We start from the raw sequence: 18,522 nt of genomic DNA, 5'->3' as shown, positions 1-18,522 counted from the left end.
AATTGAATATCATACCATTATATGATATTCGAACAACTTAATATAACGAATTCAATTGACTATTTATATTTCCTTGGCCAGTGAACTACACCCGTATGAAGACTGTGTTTTGTGTGTTTGATACTCTGACATTGTGACGTCATCGACAAACGTCACATCTAATAATACTTTTTGGATTTAAAATAAAACCTTTTTAGATTGCCTGATATCATAATGCCGTGTGATATGGTTGCCAGTGTTGTTTGGGGTTTGAAAATCATTCTCCATTTATGGTTTTGTTTGGGAAAAAGATTTTGAAAATATTCACAAAGTTGTATTTATTACATTTGGTGTTCCAAGTAGTGGGTAGTGCGATATTGGTAACGGTCAAAGCTGTATACAATTCCCTGCTTAAAATTATCCTGGCTTCTAGCTTTTGTACGATGTATACAGCTGTTTTCTAGCTGTCTGTGACGAAATTTACAAGTTTAAGGTCAGCAAAAATGGTGAGATATTGCGCCTTTATCAAAGATATGGTAAGATTTATAAAAATAGCGACCCATGATCTCCTGTAAAAGGCGAGGCAGATGATGATAAGAATTTTTTTAAGAGAATAATTAAAAATAATTTGGTTTATGTTAGGCAATATCTTGCTTTATTTGATTTTCTTTCAAACTGTACTTTTCGACGTAGACAGTTTTAATGTATCTGTGTCCTTAATCTGGGATAAAAATTATGTAGAAAATACCTATCACCATACTTACGAAATTGAGTAATGTATCATACACGTTGAATGCAGTCTTAGCTCGTGTTGTTGGGAACTTTAATAGATATAAAAACATATATACATAATTTGGCTACAAAACTACGTGATTATTGATTTAAAAATACATAAGTGCATACAATGCAAACTAAGTGTGCAAATCTGTGTCGTTAAAAGTTATTCAAGTGAAATTACGTCTCAAATTGTATTCAAAGTTATGTTTTGACAAGTTTCATTAAGTTTTAAAATTGCGCTTTGAATAAAGCTTTGTATTTTAATAAAAAAACATTCGTTCATATGAATAAACTTTAACACTATTCCAATTGATAAGAATAATGGGTGTTAAGTTACCAAAAGACCTTACTTGAAAAACCCAATGTAATTACTGAGTAAAAAGTAAATCTATTAAAGTTCCTCCCAACACATTTCCATTAATAAATAAAAAGACTGAAGCTGCTTAATACTAAGTAATGTTAAGTATATAATAATAATAATAAACATGAGTAGTACTACATTTGACGTAAGCAGGATCGCTGCCGAAACCCGTGTCGCTGTGAGTGAACATTTTACTCTATGATGTAATCGCATGCCTCCATAACATGGAACACTATACTTTAATATATAAATGAAAGTTCTAGTGCATTGGAAATAAGGTTTAACTCGCTACACCATTTTTAAGAAATATGTGCAAACATATTTATGTTTAAGTTAAATTATATTTTTTTTGTTAGTCTTACAAAAACATTGCAAACTTGAAATATGAATTAGGAGATACTTAAAATGCTATGTTATTTTCAGCTAAACTTCTCTTTAATGTAAAGTAGAATCGGTCTTCACGCTACATAAAATATAAATCTTCTACATACTATGAACTGTAGAAACCAAATATCTACCTATAGATGTTTGGTATGCACTTTAAAACTAACTCTTAAAAGAAGCTCTTATTTCTAATGCACTTGATAACTTTCTTACACTGAAACGCACACATAACAGACTTGGCTTACTACTGCGTAGTTAGTATAACACAAATATTGATCACATAATATATCATCGTCATATACAAATACAAAGCTTTATTAATTTCCGCTTAATTTGTAACTAGGCGGCTTAAGCTTGTAGAATTTGGTTTGGAAATGAATTCACAAAATTCATGGAATTTTCACAAATACATACAATTTTCATACACTATGGGAGTGTTGGTTACACGATTTTCGTTCACTGATACATTTTTGATTTGTATTTTTAATCAGATCTTGCAAACGTTCCTGTTATTCGGTAAAGTATGTAGCACATAGATTCTAAGAAAGCTGCAAAAACTGAAATAAAAAATACAGACGTTTACTTTGGGTTCGATTCCCTCATGGAAATATTTTTTGATGGCCTACAGATTTAATTTAGTACCAGAAGTCTCATAATTTGAGCATGTATAAAGTATAAAGAAAAAAAGGTTTCCATTACGTGATCAAAATAAATTGTAAATAACACATGTCAACTTCAGGTCAGTGGTAACAGTTTTATAGGAAAATAGTACTTATTACTATTGAGTTAAGGTGCATGACAGTTACCACTGATGTGCCGTCTACCGTACATGCCACAATATTATGATTAAAAAGCAAAACAGGCCTACAGTTTTCCTGCCTTCAAACCTCTTCATCTTACGATTAAAATATTGTCTTCACTGTTCTATAAATATTAATCACTTTTATTTGAATGGGGCTACATATATTTACTAACATATTTCTTACCAATATTAATTATACAAGTGTGGTTTTATTGTGTGAAGTCGATAAAATTAATCGTTTTAAAATCTATCGAATTTTAAATCGATTCCAAGTTTTGACACACTAAAAGCACACTGTCCTACTAATATAAGATACTAAAACTATTAAAAAAACTACAGGAGACACGACAGAATCCAACTGGAACCACATAGCATCCCTGTCAGGGTCTGACTTCGATCTCGCTGCCCACGGCGACCATCAGAACATAGCGGACATCGGCAAACACGTGGTGGGGGAGGTTAGTGATACACCGCCGCCGGCGCATGTATAGTGCCTTAACGTACCTGATCTTTGCAAGGCATTTTAACGAACGTGTTGGTGAGTTTGAAGAAGATCTTTCTGGAATCAAGTATCAAGAATGATGGGGAATTTTTGTCATTATTTGTTTTTTTGAAGGAAGGTATTTTATAGATCTGTTGTTAATTATGATCCTTATAGAAGGGGATGGAGGATCAAGTATCAAGATTTATTAAGTTTTGGCTGTTTTTTTGGTGACGTAGAAGAAAGTTTTTATTGCATCTGTGCGTTGGATTTTTGTATAGTTAATAGCTGGAATAAATTGAATGCTTATAATGACAATAATCGATACACTCTTCATCCCCTTTCAAGTAAATCTGTTAAATGTTGAAATGTTGTCGTTTTTTCCAGAAGTTGAATGCTTTAAGAAGAGGTTTATTAAGCGATTTAATATCAACAACATAAGAACAAATGCTGATTGTATTGTGTCAATGGATTGTATTCTGCTTTAAAAAATTATATACATTTTTATGTAAGGCCTGAGTAAAGTTCATTCTTTTTGTTGCAATTGAAAATTGATGGACTATGTAAGTTTATAAGAATAGAAAAATGGGATATGAAGAGTCCAGTCAGCCTTTGTCATAGCCCTCCGCACATGGAGCTACTCAAATATGATGGAATTAATCAGTAATTAGAATTACAAACTAGTTATAAACTGTATTTCGCACACGACGCTACTCACATTGCAAGGTTTCAGTCACTCCTGTTATTTCCACTACCAAATAAACACGTGCGAAAAACCTAGCAAGGGGAAATATTGGAAGCAATAAAAATGTCGAGTGGATCGAGCGAAGATGACGATGTCATTATACTATATTATCATCATAACAGACGCCGAAGGAATCGACGCAGATTTTGGATTCACCCATATATCCAAAATAATGTGAACTGCAGATTGTCAGTTGCAGCACGAGAGCTGCGTGAAACAGATAAACAGATCATTCATTTTTCACATCAAAACACAGTAAACTCGGGTAACCTAGTAGCTCGGCGAACGGCACGCCGCGTCGCGCGCGATCAGTTGCCAACGCGTTACGAACTGGTTAGTGACTAGTCGCGTCGTGTGCGAACCTGTATGGCAATGTATGGGCGGTGACGCTCAAAAAACTCGTTAGTAATGTGAGTTTGTGGTTAGTTCCTTTTCAGTAGCTCCATGTGCGGAGGGCCATAATATTAATTTGTCTGAATTGTGATAGAGGAAGTAATAAATCGTATTGTCATTAGGTTTTACCTTGCGCTTTAAAAAAATTGAAGAGTTTGACTTTAAATTATTGTTCATTTGAAAGCTGTTAGAATTGAATTTATATTATGCGCACTCCATTTGTTTTTATAAATCCGTGTAATTAATTGATTGAGATTAAAATGATCAAATTATATTTATGAGAGTTAAAGATAACATTAAATAAAAAAAAAATGCGTTATTGTTCTTTTATGAATCTAATCGTTTACTGAAATATTGTAGCTTTGTTACCAACCTATCCGTCAAAAAAAGTATTCTTCAATCCTATAAATGTACTTAAGCGAAAACAGGTTTTGTTCACATATCAAATGTTCATTACATATAAAACAGAGAGAGACAATGTTTGATAGGTTTACGGAATGAGAAAGTATGGTGAGAGAAAAATCAGTAAAATGAATGTATTTAGAAAATGTTTTGAGGCTGAAGCATTTTGTATATGGCTATGGTGTATGTTTAGTATGTGCTAAAATGATTGGTACAGGCTTTCATTTGCTAATGTACAAGCTGGTAAAGGCTTTCTTTGTGCTGAATGTATGTTTAGTTAGTACTAAAATTAATATATACAAACTATACATTCGCTCATTTACTCAGATCCAGCCTTTAAGGAAACTGAAAAGGTTCAGTTGTTTTAAGAATAAAATACAGCTTTGTCAAAATAATAGGACTATCTTAAAAAACCTCAATAATAATATGTTATTTATTTATACATGCGTAAGTGACAGAATTAGTGCTTGAAAAGCTACAATGCTATATATTTCTGCACAATCAGAGTAACTGATTTTACATATTTAAGAAAAGCATTATTAAATATGTATTTAATACGTTATCTTGTATATTTCAAGACTAAACTGAATCTCATTTTGTAACAGAGATATAACTATATATTATATTATGATAACTTATATACCTCTTTTAACCGACTGCGTCCAGAAGGTTATGTTTTTAATATTATGTATTTAAAATACTAACGTATTAAATTTTGCTATGTATAATATTTTTTATGGCTAAAGATCTTTTTATACATATGTTAGCGATCCAACTAGTCTTGATACTGGGCGAAAGGAAAGTAGAAAGATTGGTTAGCAGTTAAACTGAGCAGCTATATACAGAGTATAATAATAATATTAACAAAGTCATAGCACATTATTGTTTAACTTTAAAACCAAATTATTATTTAAACAAAAATACTCTAAGAATTTTATTTTTTCCTCTATTATTGTTGCTTTTTATAAACATAAGTGTATAAAATATTAACCAAAGTTCAAAAATGTAGGGGCTTTTAGGCTTCTCCGGAACAGTCATATAGACCCGTGTAAGTATTTTCTTATAGACGGAAATTGTGTAATTGAAGTCTGCTAGCCAAATATTTATTTGTAACCAATATATGTAGCTCTTTTCAGTTTTTTTTTATATACTTTTTATATATGTCGGTTTCGTCTTAAGCTGTAAGTGTTACGAACTCGCCTGATGAACGTGTTCAGTAGAAAAAGCGTAGAAATTTCTAGAATGTGTAAGCGTATGGTTGGCAAAAATGTCTCGTGAAATCTTTTTGAAGCATATTTTAGTATTGTATTTACCCTCTTATCTGTTGTACAGTCAACTTCAGGTCAGTGGTAACAGTTTTATAGGAGAATCGTTCTTATTACTATTGAGTTAAGGTGCATGACAGTTACCACTGATGTGCGGTCTACCCTACAGACAGCACATCAACCTACCTCGTTCTGTCAAATTTCTTCAATAGATTTTCAACCTTATCACAATAGTGGAAGGTAATGTTGAAAATTTGACAGATTCGGGTAGGTTGGGTTGGCGTCTGTACCAAAGTTGTCTTAATATAGGGGGTATTTTAAATAATAATAAATATTACCAAATCTAAAAATATAAAATCTTCGTCCTTTATTAATAAAATACATAATATTCTAATTAAATATAACAACATATTTTCAGATAACAGTTGTAACAGAAAAATATTTATTTATTTCTGAAATATACAGAGTTAATATAAAGGCGAGATTGATTGAAAATAATTTTCTTTAAAAATATTTACAGTAATTTGTACTCAATAAAAATGTCACTGGTGATAAAATGTTCTATTCCTAAAATCAAAAAAATATATATATTTCTAACGTTTCTTCTTAATGGACTAATTTCTATAATTTTATGATTGTAATTTTTACATAAACAGTAAGGGAATTTTATTATGACAAAAAAAAAAACATTCAAAATCTATTTACTATATTTTTTTTCTCTCTGACTGTTGTGCTTCCTACCATTATCTTTGCATTTTATTTTATTTTCAGAAGCAAAGATTGGTCTTTGAAATACTTTGTTCTATGAAATTCCCTTACATATTCGTCATAATTTTACGTAATAATGTCATCGGTGCTTCGGAGTCCTAATTTTCATGTAAATATGTTATTATTTAAGGAAGTTTAAGGCTGACTTGCACCAGTAAAGGTAAAACAATCTGACTTTGTTATTCATCGAATAAGAATCGGAATGACGTCACTAATACAGCAAGTTACATTAAAATACAAATGTATAAGTGCTCAGTTGTGCAATCTAATCTATTCCTTAAAACCTACTGCACATAGTACAGTTTTGCTCATTCAAAACCAGACTTACTATATCCTTTGTATATCCTAAAAGGTTGCATAGTTCCAGCTTTTCAAAGCTGAAATGATAAGCAAATTTGTACTTTATGTAGTAGAGAATAAGGATGAGATTAGACTACCTACTATATTATTGTTCGAAAGTGCAAGTCGGCCGGAGTCCTCGATACGGCTGTTTATTTTATACCTAGTCATAAGCGTTTTGGACACGACGGACACGAAAATTAATTTTTTGCTTATTTTTTTTATTATGGTCAAATAAATTTATTCTTTACGTCAATAATGTTAATATTCATGTTTGCTTGGTAACCGTAACTAAAGAAACGAAATAGCCTATCCAAGATATCAATCAAATATGAACCTTGAATATATTAATAAAGATCAAAATTATTTGTGCTTACAATAATACTTTGCTTTGTCTTCTCAATAAATTGATAACGTTAATAAATAAATAGTCACAGATATGAATCATTAAGTTTTCTAATCTTTTTAATTGTGATTTGATTTAAATAATTATAAATGCATTTATTAACGACGTTTTTGAAACGCAAAGTTGCTGCTTGAGATTGAGAATTCTGCTATTGTTTTATGAAAAAAATATATATGGGAGGTAGGTCTTATTGCAGATAATATGTACAATGCTATTTTAAAGGAGTCTGAATCATATTAATTTTATGTAAAGCAACTTGCCCAGAACAATAATATTAATTGTTAAGTAAAAACGCACAATATTCATGATAGCCGCTAAAGGTGTCGTAGTGAATGAATTTAAATCTTATTTTGATGTCGTTAAAGTTCAATATTCTATACATACGTCTGTTCCTCGTTGTATAATGGCCGTCTATGAAGTAGTACACGTTATACGCAAAGTATATTTACAGACGCTAGCACAGCAACCCACTCGAATCTGTAATTTTTTCCCAATGAATATTGAACCTTATAATCTAGAGATAAAGTTGAAAATCTATTAAAGAAATTTTACAGAACGTGGCAGCTTGCTTTTCTGGCGTCTGTTCATTATACATTGACGATTTTTATTCCAATTACAAATGATATTCAACGATATGTTGTTAACATACCCAGCAATGTATGAGCGTTTCTTGTTTCATTGTATCAATGTGTCACAAGTAGTTACCGTAGTGTTAGTGCAAAACAGATTATTAAATGCGCAATAACTTGACTTCCTATATTATTATGCATACGTGTATGATATTGAAATTTTCAAAAAAGGTCGGAATAATGATATTCTTCTCTAATTTCAAAAACTTCTCAAACATCAATCTATGCCAATTTCTTTGTCAGACTTTTTAAGCGAAACTTTAAGTAAAGATTGAGTTTTCCGAGGCTTATGTTTCACGTTTTAATTCACGGAATTCACATAAATGTCTTCGAGGGGAACTTCTTGGGTTTCTCAAGCGTATGATTCATATAACCAGGATGAAAAATACATATATCGTTGTTGATAAACCAACTAACATATTGTAGTGAACATTTGAATGAAGTCGGTCAAGTTATTGCAAAATTTAGTACTCTGTGGTCCTTGTATGCAAGAAGTTATGCTGTGTGTGAGACGCTTCTATTTATAATGTTTATATCAATTATACATGGAAAGTTTACACGTTGTTTCATTCAATATTACCTCATAGTTTTTGACCAATTTCACACAAGCATATTTTGATAAAAATAAACATGCTATATTAACTACGCAACTTGGCTCATTATAATAAGCACAGATGAATTAACTACGGAAGATATAGCATAAAGTGTGCATAAATATAAAAAAAAATATTTTATTAAACCAAAATTTTGGAGAAACATTTGAATCAAAAGCACTTTCAGAGATTCAAAAGATATCCATTATTACTTTGAGGTAAAACTAATATTACCTACACGCCTCATAATAAATTGTCAACTTTAGTAACAAAAAAAAAAATTGAACTCAATCCCACTCCAGTAGTTAGCTTCAAGTCCCCTAGTTTCTTGGTCTTCTGAGATGTGGAAAAGGTGGGGGTGGTGGTGGGTTAGATACCACCGATTCTGCAGATGTAGACGCTCCGTGCGTGTTTGGCAGCGGTGGCGGCGGCGGCGGTGGTACTACCTGCCCGTGTTCGTTGGCCGAAACCCGGTCATCATTGTGCCGAAGCTGGGTAAATTCAGGATTCATTTAAATACATTACATTACAATAGAGATTTAACATGCCTTTTCATAATAAACAGAAGAGCTCGCGCTCGCGGCTAGGTTATCGCAACGCGGATCGATCTATCATAAAGTTAAGCAACGTTTGGCGCGGCCAGTCCTTGGATGGGAAAAGGCTTGAACAGATGATGATTCATAATAAACACAATTAAATGAGCCTACTCTAAAGACTGTTACTTACGTTAGTGCCATTTGGCTGTTTTCTTTGTGGTGGGTCAACTGCCTGTGCAAGAAACTCGTTTGAGCTGTTGAACATTAAATAGCATTAGTTAATAATAATAATGTCATTGTTGGCCAAGATTAGGTACCTACATACATTTTCTGTCATTACTTTTTTTACTAGTATGTGAATAGAAGATATACTTACGTGTAGAGTGGATGCGTATGGATGTGCTTTTTGGTTCGTTGCACGGAGTACAAGAGTGATGCAAACGGATGCAAAGGTGTCTCTTCGGCATCATCATCGGATGGATCAGGGGGCATAAGCTGAATAAGGTTTGATAAAACTTGGTGTAATATAACTACCTACAAATTCTTTTAAGAAGGCCCTAGCTGTTTCCTCCAATTTCACCCGCGTCACGCACGTGGGAACTACAGACTTTGCCCGGATGAAATATAGGCTGTCACCCGGGGATAGTGTAACTTTAAATAAGTTTTCGAATAATTTCAGCAGTATCGAAGTCTTTTGAGTGCAAATCGTAAAGAAGTATAGATGTAACTCGATATTAATAAAAATAACAATTACATAGGATTTATTCCATCTGTCTTCAGGATCCAAAATCAATCTTTTCTCCACTATATTTGTTCTGTGAGCGCTACGAAGAAAGGCGCGCATCACAACTCGTCTTGCGATGTCTATGAATCTTCTACGTTCTTGAGGTACACGGTCGATCTGACAAAGATAACCTTTTGTTAATGTGTTTATTTTGTTTAATAAAGCTGTGAAGCTTGAACAAAAGTATAACATGAGTATGCGCTTCTCAACAAAATATGTACTTACTTCATTTTCCATAAGGTGTCCACTCATTTGTAGGTTACGTATTGTCATTTCGTGGCGAGCAGCAGCTAGTTTGTTTTTATAATCCGGATCTGGGGTCCAGTATTGTCCCGAAGGCACCCACCATGTTTCCATCAGGCCCTTGCCCTTCACTTGTACTTCTCCGCGTAGCTTTAGTATGAACTGATCCTTGAGTAGCTAATCAACAAAAAGAACATTTAACAACCAAAATAATTTCTCAAGGATACTTCTGAGCGGAGACGAGATGTTTGAATAACGAAATTCTATTGATGGTTTAAATACTTCTTCGCTACATTCCGTTTTGGTGAAGGGCCTAATTGGTGTAACAAGCCCGATTGTCAAGAGAATCTGGGTTAGTTAAGTTATAATCGCACAGCTAAGGTGGATCTTCCATTTTCATGGAGTTTTCTACCAATTCTTCTTTCAGTGTGACATCAAAAAAGCCTGCAACTTCCTAACCTTACTTTTGACCGATTTCCCAAGAAGAAGAAAGTTTACCTGTCGGGTATGGTTGGGGACTTGTATCAGGTTGAAATCTCCCGTGGATTCCATGCGTGAAGCTTCGTTGACGGTGTTGCCCCAGATGTCGTACACCGGCTTGCGAGCGCCGATCACTCCGCCCACCAGGGGACCACAGCTAATGCCTAAAACATGTTGAGCACTCAATGAACTATCGTGTAGTCTGACCATGTTACAGAGTTATTGACTGTTTATCACTCACCTATTCTCACTTTGAATTTGTATGTTGGCAAGGCATTGAGTGCCTCTATTATCGTAGACGCGAAGTCAACCAGAGCATATAGGTGATTCCGATCATTCTTTCCTGACTGCAGAAAGATCATATGCTTTATTTTGGAATAAAAGTAGTTTTTGTGTTACAACAGAACATGTTATAGCAGTAATGAGGGTCTTGCTATCGAGTATGTACACAAAACTTACCTTAAATCTGGGATCAAGTCCAGAAGCCACCATGTATGTCCCACTGATGGTCTTAATTTTCTCAATGCATTTATATTTTGTCTCCAAAAGTAAGTTGTCAAAGATAACTGCAATAAACAATTTATAGACTCATATTTCCACTGATTTCATGTACCTAAATAATAATGTATGACATGTGTTTTTCTTACGTATTATACGGTTGATTGCACGCAAGCCTTTAAATGCGTCTCCCGTTTCGAACAACATATAGACGTCTGATAAGGACGCAAACATCACACCCACTTCGTCATGTTGCTGGCAATACAGTTTCTGAAAAAATAAAACATAATAACATTTTCTTCCTGAGGTGCGTTTAGACAAATCATCCTCCGAGCCTTTTCCCAAACTATGTTGGGGTCGGCTTCCAGTCTAACCGGATTCAGCTGAGTACCAGTGCTTTACAAGAAGCGACTGCCTATCTGACCTCCTCAACCCAGTTACCCGGGCAACCCGATACCCCTTGGTTTAGACAAAAACAAACGAAAATCTAAAGCTAGAACAAAAGCATTGTTCGTCTTTTTGGGTAAACGAATACAGGTGTCCGGTAAGTATACTCACGTCTGGGTGCCAATCCTTGCTTAGAAAATGTTCAACCACATGGTCGGGTAATATATGGCCGAGTAACTGTTTGTGCATATTCTGCGCAAACTCCATTCGCTCAAGGTCCGTTTTCGCTTGTCGCTTCCACATAAAGTCCAGCCTTGAAATCACTTCTACTTGACGAGCGTGGACTACTACCACTATTAGGAAACCGCAAATTAGAACTAGCATTTGTGCTGATAGCAAGAGCCTGGAAAGTAGAGGAAAGTGTTGAGGCAAAGCTCTTTTCGTGCTAAATCTATGCCATCGATAGTTGCTGAGGGTGTTCAGACCTCTGTCTCTTTGAGACCCACGTTAGGCTATATCTACAGAAGCAGAGCGAAGCTGCGGTGCGGAGAAAAGGGGAATTAACTAATAAGATTGATTTTAGGAAATTAGATTAAATTCAGATATTGTGCAGAGTTTTGCCGTACTGCAGCTTCATTTCAGTTTTATGGACAGCGGACAGGCACTCTTTAACAGAAAATTCTTTCGATCAGGGCCAGGCATTTTGAAAACAAGTACCTTTGAGAACTATTAAACGCAGGATACTTACGTATCTTCGCTGTCGTTATACATATAGAAGTGTACGAGCAGAATGCAATACATTACTACATTGATGGTTGCCAACAGGGTTTTGATCAAGTAGTACAGCTTGAGCACGGAGGTGAGCGCCACCAGGCACAGCACCCACGTGAACACCACGTACTCCGGACGGTAGCACTCGTCTGGTGGAGAAATTTTGAACAATTGTAGGTATTTTGGTTTTCTCTCTTTTGATCTCTCTCGAGTCTTTGTTATAGCAAAGCATGACCTAGCTACTACTAGCTAGCTTTCGAAGTACCAAAAGATGGTATCATCCTACTGAGATTTAAATCTGAGAGATTGTTTATTTTGATATTTAGATGATTACGTGAACTGCAGTGGATGGGAGTTTGATGAAACTTGAAATCGTTATATGACTTAGGTACACATTAAAATAACATATTATTTATAGGCAGAGATATTTTGTATATAACATAATATATATGCTAGTTTTTAAGGTATTTATCTATGGGCCAATGATGCCTGAATGAAATGGTGCCTAAATAGACTATCTTTTATCCGGTTGCGGGAAGTGGTTCCCTCAGGAAACGGTAGAAACCGCAGGTGGAACTTTGATACTTATAGTAGTGGCAGTATTTACCTGTATCATTATCACCATCTGACAAAGTGGAGGTAAAATTATGGAGAGTGTAGTTTGTATTGTTGGTGACAGCTGGGTGTGATGCCAGCGGACAGATATACAATTTTAAAGTGCTGCAAAAAGATAATCAATTAGTTTTAATTTATCATTACTTACATTACATTTCATTATATAATTCCAATCATTATTGTGGAAATATCACTGAATAAGAAGGGAGTGAGCTTACGGGGGTGACATTGCGCCGATCCCAAATAAAATTGGGAACAGGGCAGGAAGAAGAAGAAGAAGATTACTGACATGGCACTACTTCTTAAGATTGTAAACATTCTCAATTCTTTTCTTTGAAATCTAGAATCCGGCTTACCATTTGCAAAATTAGGTATTGTGAGCTAACAATGCGAAATTCTTAATTGGATAACATAACAGAACTGTTTGGATCTTAATTTACCTTGATAGAGACATGACAAAGATGAAGAAGCAGATATGCATGACTCTCAGGATCCGTGTACTGTTGATCTTGGCTGATGACGCGACGAGGTGGCGGTGGAGATAGGGGAACTCTTGGACCATCACAAGCAAGAAGCAAAGCACGAGGGGTATCGTCATTACTGCGAGAACAATCATCAGGTTCCGGCAACTGAAACACCATCAGATCGTCAGAAATTCAAGAAAAAGGTGGAAAAAGTATTTTAGATATCAATTAACATCACTCCCTTTTACACGTTTATCTTTAAACCCACTTGTAGTGCGCTACAATTTGCACAGCTACCACAAACAGCCACAGTACCAGGCAGCTCATGACGTTAGACTTGAAGGTCTCTTCATCCAGTACTGAGAAGCTAGACTCAAGAGCTGGCCGGTTGAATCGCAAGGACCAAGCGTTCATGTGCCTTCTGCAAGCTTCGATCAGTTGATTTAGCTTTTCTTCTTCCTGAAAGTGGAGTGAAAAGAAAGGTCTTACGTTTCCTCAATCGTAATCAATGTTTAGACTGAACAAGGCATCATCACAGCCGTCATCCTGATGCTCCTGTCATAATTGAATGGAGCCATCTGGTCTCATATAATAACATCATTTCTGACTATGAAGAGAAGCTTTTTAGAGTCAGCAGTACTCACGTCAACGGCTTCAACATCAGTCCTTCCTTTAATCTCGCTTTCCCTTCTATCTCCATGATAGTACTGAAACAATAGAGATAAATTAATGTCATTCTCACTTTTTTTAATGTGACAAAATTATTATAATATAGCTCTAATAAAATAATATAATTGAAAGGCATTTAGAAAACTATGATTAAGGACTTCTCTCACCCTCTCAGTCGTGTACAGTGGGGAGATAGTAAAAAGACAATTTTAAAAACAATGGCTTACATTTTCGAAGGGCATTTCAGGTTTCCAATCTTCGTCCTCAAAGCCGCGTCGTAATCGACGACGTGCCTTATAGTTTGGTCTCGGCGGTGCTGGTACAGCCGAGAGGTTGGACTGGTTGACTTTTTGGCATGTTTCTGATCCATTTTCCAGCCTGAGAATATTAGAATTAACATTTCACTTTACACGTCCAAAATGTTGTTAAGCAAATATACTGACATTCTGTTGGATCATAAATGCTTCTTCGTTCTGTGTCATAAATAAGTCCAGCAAGTAACCAGCCAATATGGTTTACCTTCGAACAGAAGTTTTCTTAATTCTTTGTGGCTGCTCCAAAACCGAAATGAAGTATGTGGCTGGGAGATGCGCCTGAAGGTACGGATCCCGTGCTCCTCCATCACTTGGTTCTACTTTGAAGGCCCCTTTCAGGTACTCGAAGGTAGAAGACGAAATGTGGACGCGGCTGCAAATTAGATTTTTGAACGTGAATGACACAAATCAAATCAAATCGTTTATTTTGCAGAGAATATGGATAATTTAGTAATAGACCCTCTAAAGCCTCTCATGGAGGGCAAACCAAAGCCATCAAAGTCAAAGTACAGTTTAAAGGGAAAACGTACCCAGGCATGCCACTGCTTTCAATGCGGTTCGCAAGAATGACATCACGGGACCACAGATCGAGTTGCCACTTCAGCTGCCCCAGTACTCCGCAGAGTACCTGGCCGCTGTGGATACCGATGCGCATGTCCAGGTTCATCTGAATGAGTAAAGAGGTTTCAAACAGAACAGAACTGAATTGATAAGCAAGAAAAATGCCTTCCTTTAACTTCCTATGAACTTGAATGTAAAATACGAATTTATACCATGCCACCACACAATAAATTCTTCAAAACTAAAATGAACCAGGGCATCAGCTCGTTTGTTAAAAACTGCAAATTAATTGAGGTTACTCGGAATGTAAATAATCGTGTTAGTAAAGTAGTAGTCTTATTATGGGGTATCAGGTGAGGGATCTGAAAAGCATTCGCTTCAGGTGGAGTGTCGGGACCAAGAAACCTTTAAACTAAGAGTCGGGAAGAGTCAGGAATTAGTAGAGTAATAGGTAGTAACCGCAATTTCTTTTCTTTGTAGTCGTATTTTGCGGATGGCGTGAATCATTAAAAGTCCAAGGTTGACGCAAGAGTGCGCGTGATGTTCATATTTCTGCAGAAGACCGCTGACGCAAAAGTAGCAGTCACCCAACAGCTTGATACGTAAGCAATTGTTCTCCTGGAAAACAATGGGACTAAAGTATGAAAGAGGTTATCAAAACTTCTCCGTAATGTCAAATCGTAAGTCAATCTTACCGAAGCTAACCTGTCAAAACGAGCGAAGAGTTCATTCAGCAACTCCACCAACTCTTGGGCGCTGCATTTGCTGGACATTTCTGTAATGTGCATAACTTTAAATTGAGGACCCATGGGAGCACGGGGAATAACTCCTAAAGGAGACGGAGTCAACCTTTTCTGGAATTTTCTGGTCATTGTGCGTAAAGGAAAGAAGCTTACCGGTGAATCCCTTGATATCAGCGAACAATATGGACACATCATGTCGCTGGTATGTGACTACATCCAATAAATTCTGAACATCTCCCTCTTCCTCACACAAGTGGGTAGAAATCTTTTTTGCCAAGAAATCGGGTATCACTGCAAGTGTTACGATAAAAAACTAAAGATTTGTGGTGATGTGTTATAGTAGACCTTCATGAGATTTTTTCCCTATTAACAGTTTCGTTAATCGATTGTGATTTTTAATATTGTCAAGGATTGTTTTTTTTCCCTTGACCAAATAGTTGTTAAATAAAACATTCCTCACCTTTATTTACATAGATATTTACAAGGATTGTTGCTGGCAATTACGTACTCAAATCATGGAGGAAATAAAGATAACGAAGAAGCCATAAGGCCATCCTAAGGTAGACGTGATCAGTTACTAGAACTAAAGAGACTTTTCCGGCACCTATTGATTGATGATTTTATTTTGATAATAATGGGCGTGGTTTGAAATAAATGCAAATAGCAAGTATTTTAAGTGGACTGTATTTTGTTGGAGGATGGCTGGTTATCGCCAAGAAGAGAACGATGTTTAAGGCAATCAAGGAAAAGCAAGCGTACCTAGCTCTCCAGCGTTGGGCTTCACAAGATGGCGGCTGGCGGCGGTCTTCTCGATCACACAACACAATTATCACATTCACACTCGCGAAAGGCGTGCGAAAAGACAGCAGCGGGAAGTCGGGGGTGGGGGTAGCATCGCTCGTTTGAATGTGGTCAAACACAGTACTTTTTATTATTGATGCGTGGACTTGGTGGACTTGGTGGAAAAATATAGATGGCGCTACCAGGGCGGGTTCCATAGAAAGCATGATTCGGTATGGCATGTGCGCTAGTCATTTTGTTCTCCATGAGCTAAACAATTATAATTATTCCGTTTACGTGGTACAGGAATCTGTCCCCCTAACTAACCTAAATTTTAGATCTCTCTTTTTTAAACCAATATATCGTCAATATTTTCATTTAGGAGAAAATTGTATCGCTCACCACTTTGAATGAGATGCCATTGTCTATTGCTCTCCTTTCTAGTCTTCTCGTACGCAGTCTTTGACTTCCGCGTCTCCAGGAATACTTCTCTCTGCTCACATTCCACAAAAGATTTGGCATATAAGCCAGCAAAATTCACTGCTACATGAAGTAATGCGTTTCCTCCCAGAATGCGCAAGGCACATGCGTATTTCTAAAAAGTGTAAACACAGCTAGTAAGTCAAGTACATGAACAAGAATTTACCCTGCTTTTCTGATATTTGGATGAATGAACATGAAGCAAATATAGGAGAATTTATCTATACTAGTTTTGCAAAATGAGTCTAACATAGGGCACAACTTTTAAACAGCCTGTGAAGAATAAATAAAACAGCATTTTTACCAACTTACTTGACAATTAGCGACGACCACATTAGGTTTTGTGTGTATCTGAACCATAGTCGCCATCATATGTGCCAGGAATGTGAGGATCCCGATGGTAATGCACCAGCTCAGAGACAGTGGGAACATCGCGTAGGGTACAAATACTATGAACAACATGTACCACACTTGGTTCGCAAACTCTTGGAGACCGATCACTTGTTGGCTTAAACCTGATAATTTAGAAAGATGATGATTTAATGACAAGTAGTTTTAAAAATTTGGGGAGAGGACCTCAACATTTTTGTTATAGAAATGGATTTTGAGTTCGAATATTTGAAAGTTCATTACAAAGTACATATAGAAAAGTCCATATATCTAGAAGTCGTCTATGTATACATGCCTTGAACAATGAATAAAATCCAGGTGGCTCCGGCTGCCCAATGAAGATAGTTTGAAGCGAAGCGTGGCCAGAAGCAGAGCGAGCATAAACATACGTTGCAAATCATGAAAATTGTCGTCCATAGGATTTGCTGCAAACTCAGCTCCAGTGCTGTAAATACGGACATTTAATGAAGTTTTAAGAACAACGTCAATACAAAATTAATTAAAGAATGAAAGTGGTAAATTATTTTGATACAATTGTGGAAGATTCTTTTTTGCAAATATCAAGAGAGTCATTCCAAATTCTAAAAGGCTTTGCTAATACTGTTCCTTACAGGAGCCTGTATGTAACCTGTGGATCTTAATTCTCTTTAATTTTGGAAAAATATATGGTGGTGGTAATATATGGGTGATATGGCATTTCGTACGTTGAGTAAAACAGTAAAACTTACCATCTACGATGCCAACTGTGTAGATGATTATTAGTCCAACCTGAAAGAGAAGATCAGTTTACCTACTCTTACTTCCTTGTACTTATGTATAGATCTTAACTAAACATTGGTAAAAAAGTAGGGTCTTACTTTCAGTGCCAAATCTATGAGATTCACCAAGATGAGGGATTTTTGTCGCTGTCTCCTAGAAACCTTTTGGTATGATTGTTCATCTGCTTTGTCCTGGAAAACAGACAGGCTTTAAAAATTAACATTTATTTCTCCAGCGTCTGAGCTGTTATTTGAAAGGCTCAGTTGGAGGAATATCATGAAATAATGTGTGGCTCTGGGACGCACACAAACGTTTCTTCTGGTCTACTGGTTCTCTATCAACAAATTGCGGGCAAACGTTTCTAAAATGTTCGCGAAATTCCAACCTGTGTGCACAATGCTAGCTGTGGACTCGTGAAGGCACATAATTTTGGTTCGTAAACAAATTTGGGAGAATCATGATATTATATCTACTGCGTGTTAAACTAGTCTTTATGACGATGGAATTTCCACTGAGACGATACCTATTGCGTTTAATAACGTGTTGTAGAAAACCTCATAATACGGGCTTACCAGAAAACTGTCTGCGATGGTCGGACAGTATATTCCTCTGAAGTAGCGTGGTGAAGGCATGGTCGGCGACGCTGCCAAAAACAAAATCTAAATTAACTAAGTGACATTTGTAATACATAATCACCAACACCAACCCCCCAAACCCGTGCATC

General features: G+C 35.9%; 2 protein-coding genes and 1 long non-coding RNA gene across 9 annotated transcripts in view; 1 reads left to right on the top strand and 2 right to left on the bottom strand.

The window, feature by feature from the left end:
• LOC124645193 (anoctamin-1) overlaps positions 1-8,288 on the top strand; it is a 34,847-nt gene extending 26,559 nt beyond the window's left edge. For all 7 annotated transcript variants that reach the window (XM_047184987.1, XM_047184970.1, XM_047184962.1 and 4 more), the window contains one exon: positions 2,643-8,288. In XM_047184987.1, coding sequence (XP_047040943.1) covers positions 2,643-2,794 — 152 coding nt within the window. In that variant the 3' untranslated portion in view covers positions 2,795-8,288. The remainder of the gene's footprint in view (positions 1-2,642) is intronic.
• On the bottom strand, positions 5,934-17,440 carry LOC124645100 (adenylyl cyclase 78C-like). The gene is made up of 24 exons (XM_047184847.1): positions 17,335-17,440; positions 16,980-17,164; positions 16,572-16,764; positions 15,543-15,680; positions 15,342-15,421; positions 15,106-15,264; positions 14,616-14,752; positions 14,291-14,458; positions 13,999-14,149; positions 13,747-13,809; positions 13,371-13,561; positions 13,079-13,276; positions 12,631-12,743; positions 12,001-12,172; positions 11,424-11,655; positions 11,015-11,135; positions 10,827-10,933; positions 10,609-10,714; positions 10,386-10,531; positions 9,870-10,064; positions 9,615-9,761; positions 9,237-9,355; positions 9,051-9,114; positions 5,934-8,815 (listed from the first exon to the last, which is right to left on the bottom strand). Exons 1-24 carry the CDS (start codon positions 17,438-17,440, stop codon positions 8,645-8,647), a joined length of 3,462 nt encoding a protein of 1,153 aa, XP_047040803.1. The 3' UTR covers positions 5,934-8,644.
• Positions 17,441-17,767: 327 nt separating this feature from the next.
• Positions 17,768-18,413, bottom strand: LOC124645243. The gene is made up of 3 exons (XR_006986192.1): positions 18,371-18,413; positions 17,897-17,989; positions 17,768-17,807 (listed from the first exon to the last, which is right to left on the bottom strand). It is a non-coding gene; the product is annotated as an uncharacterized LOC124645243 (long non-coding RNA).
• Positions 18,414-18,522: the final 109 nt, after the last annotated feature.

The sequence above is a fragment of the Helicoverpa zea genome, chromosome 2 (genome assembly GCF_022581195.2).
Source record: "Helicoverpa zea isolate HzStark_Cry1AcR chromosome 2, ilHelZeax1.1, whole genome shotgun sequence".
In the NCBI taxonomy this organism is placed as follows: domain Eukaryota; kingdom Metazoa; phylum Arthropoda; class Insecta; order Lepidoptera; family Noctuidae; genus Helicoverpa; species Helicoverpa zea.
Note: the sequence above shows the minus strand (reverse complement) of the source record. Positions and strands in the feature narration are given on the sequence as shown.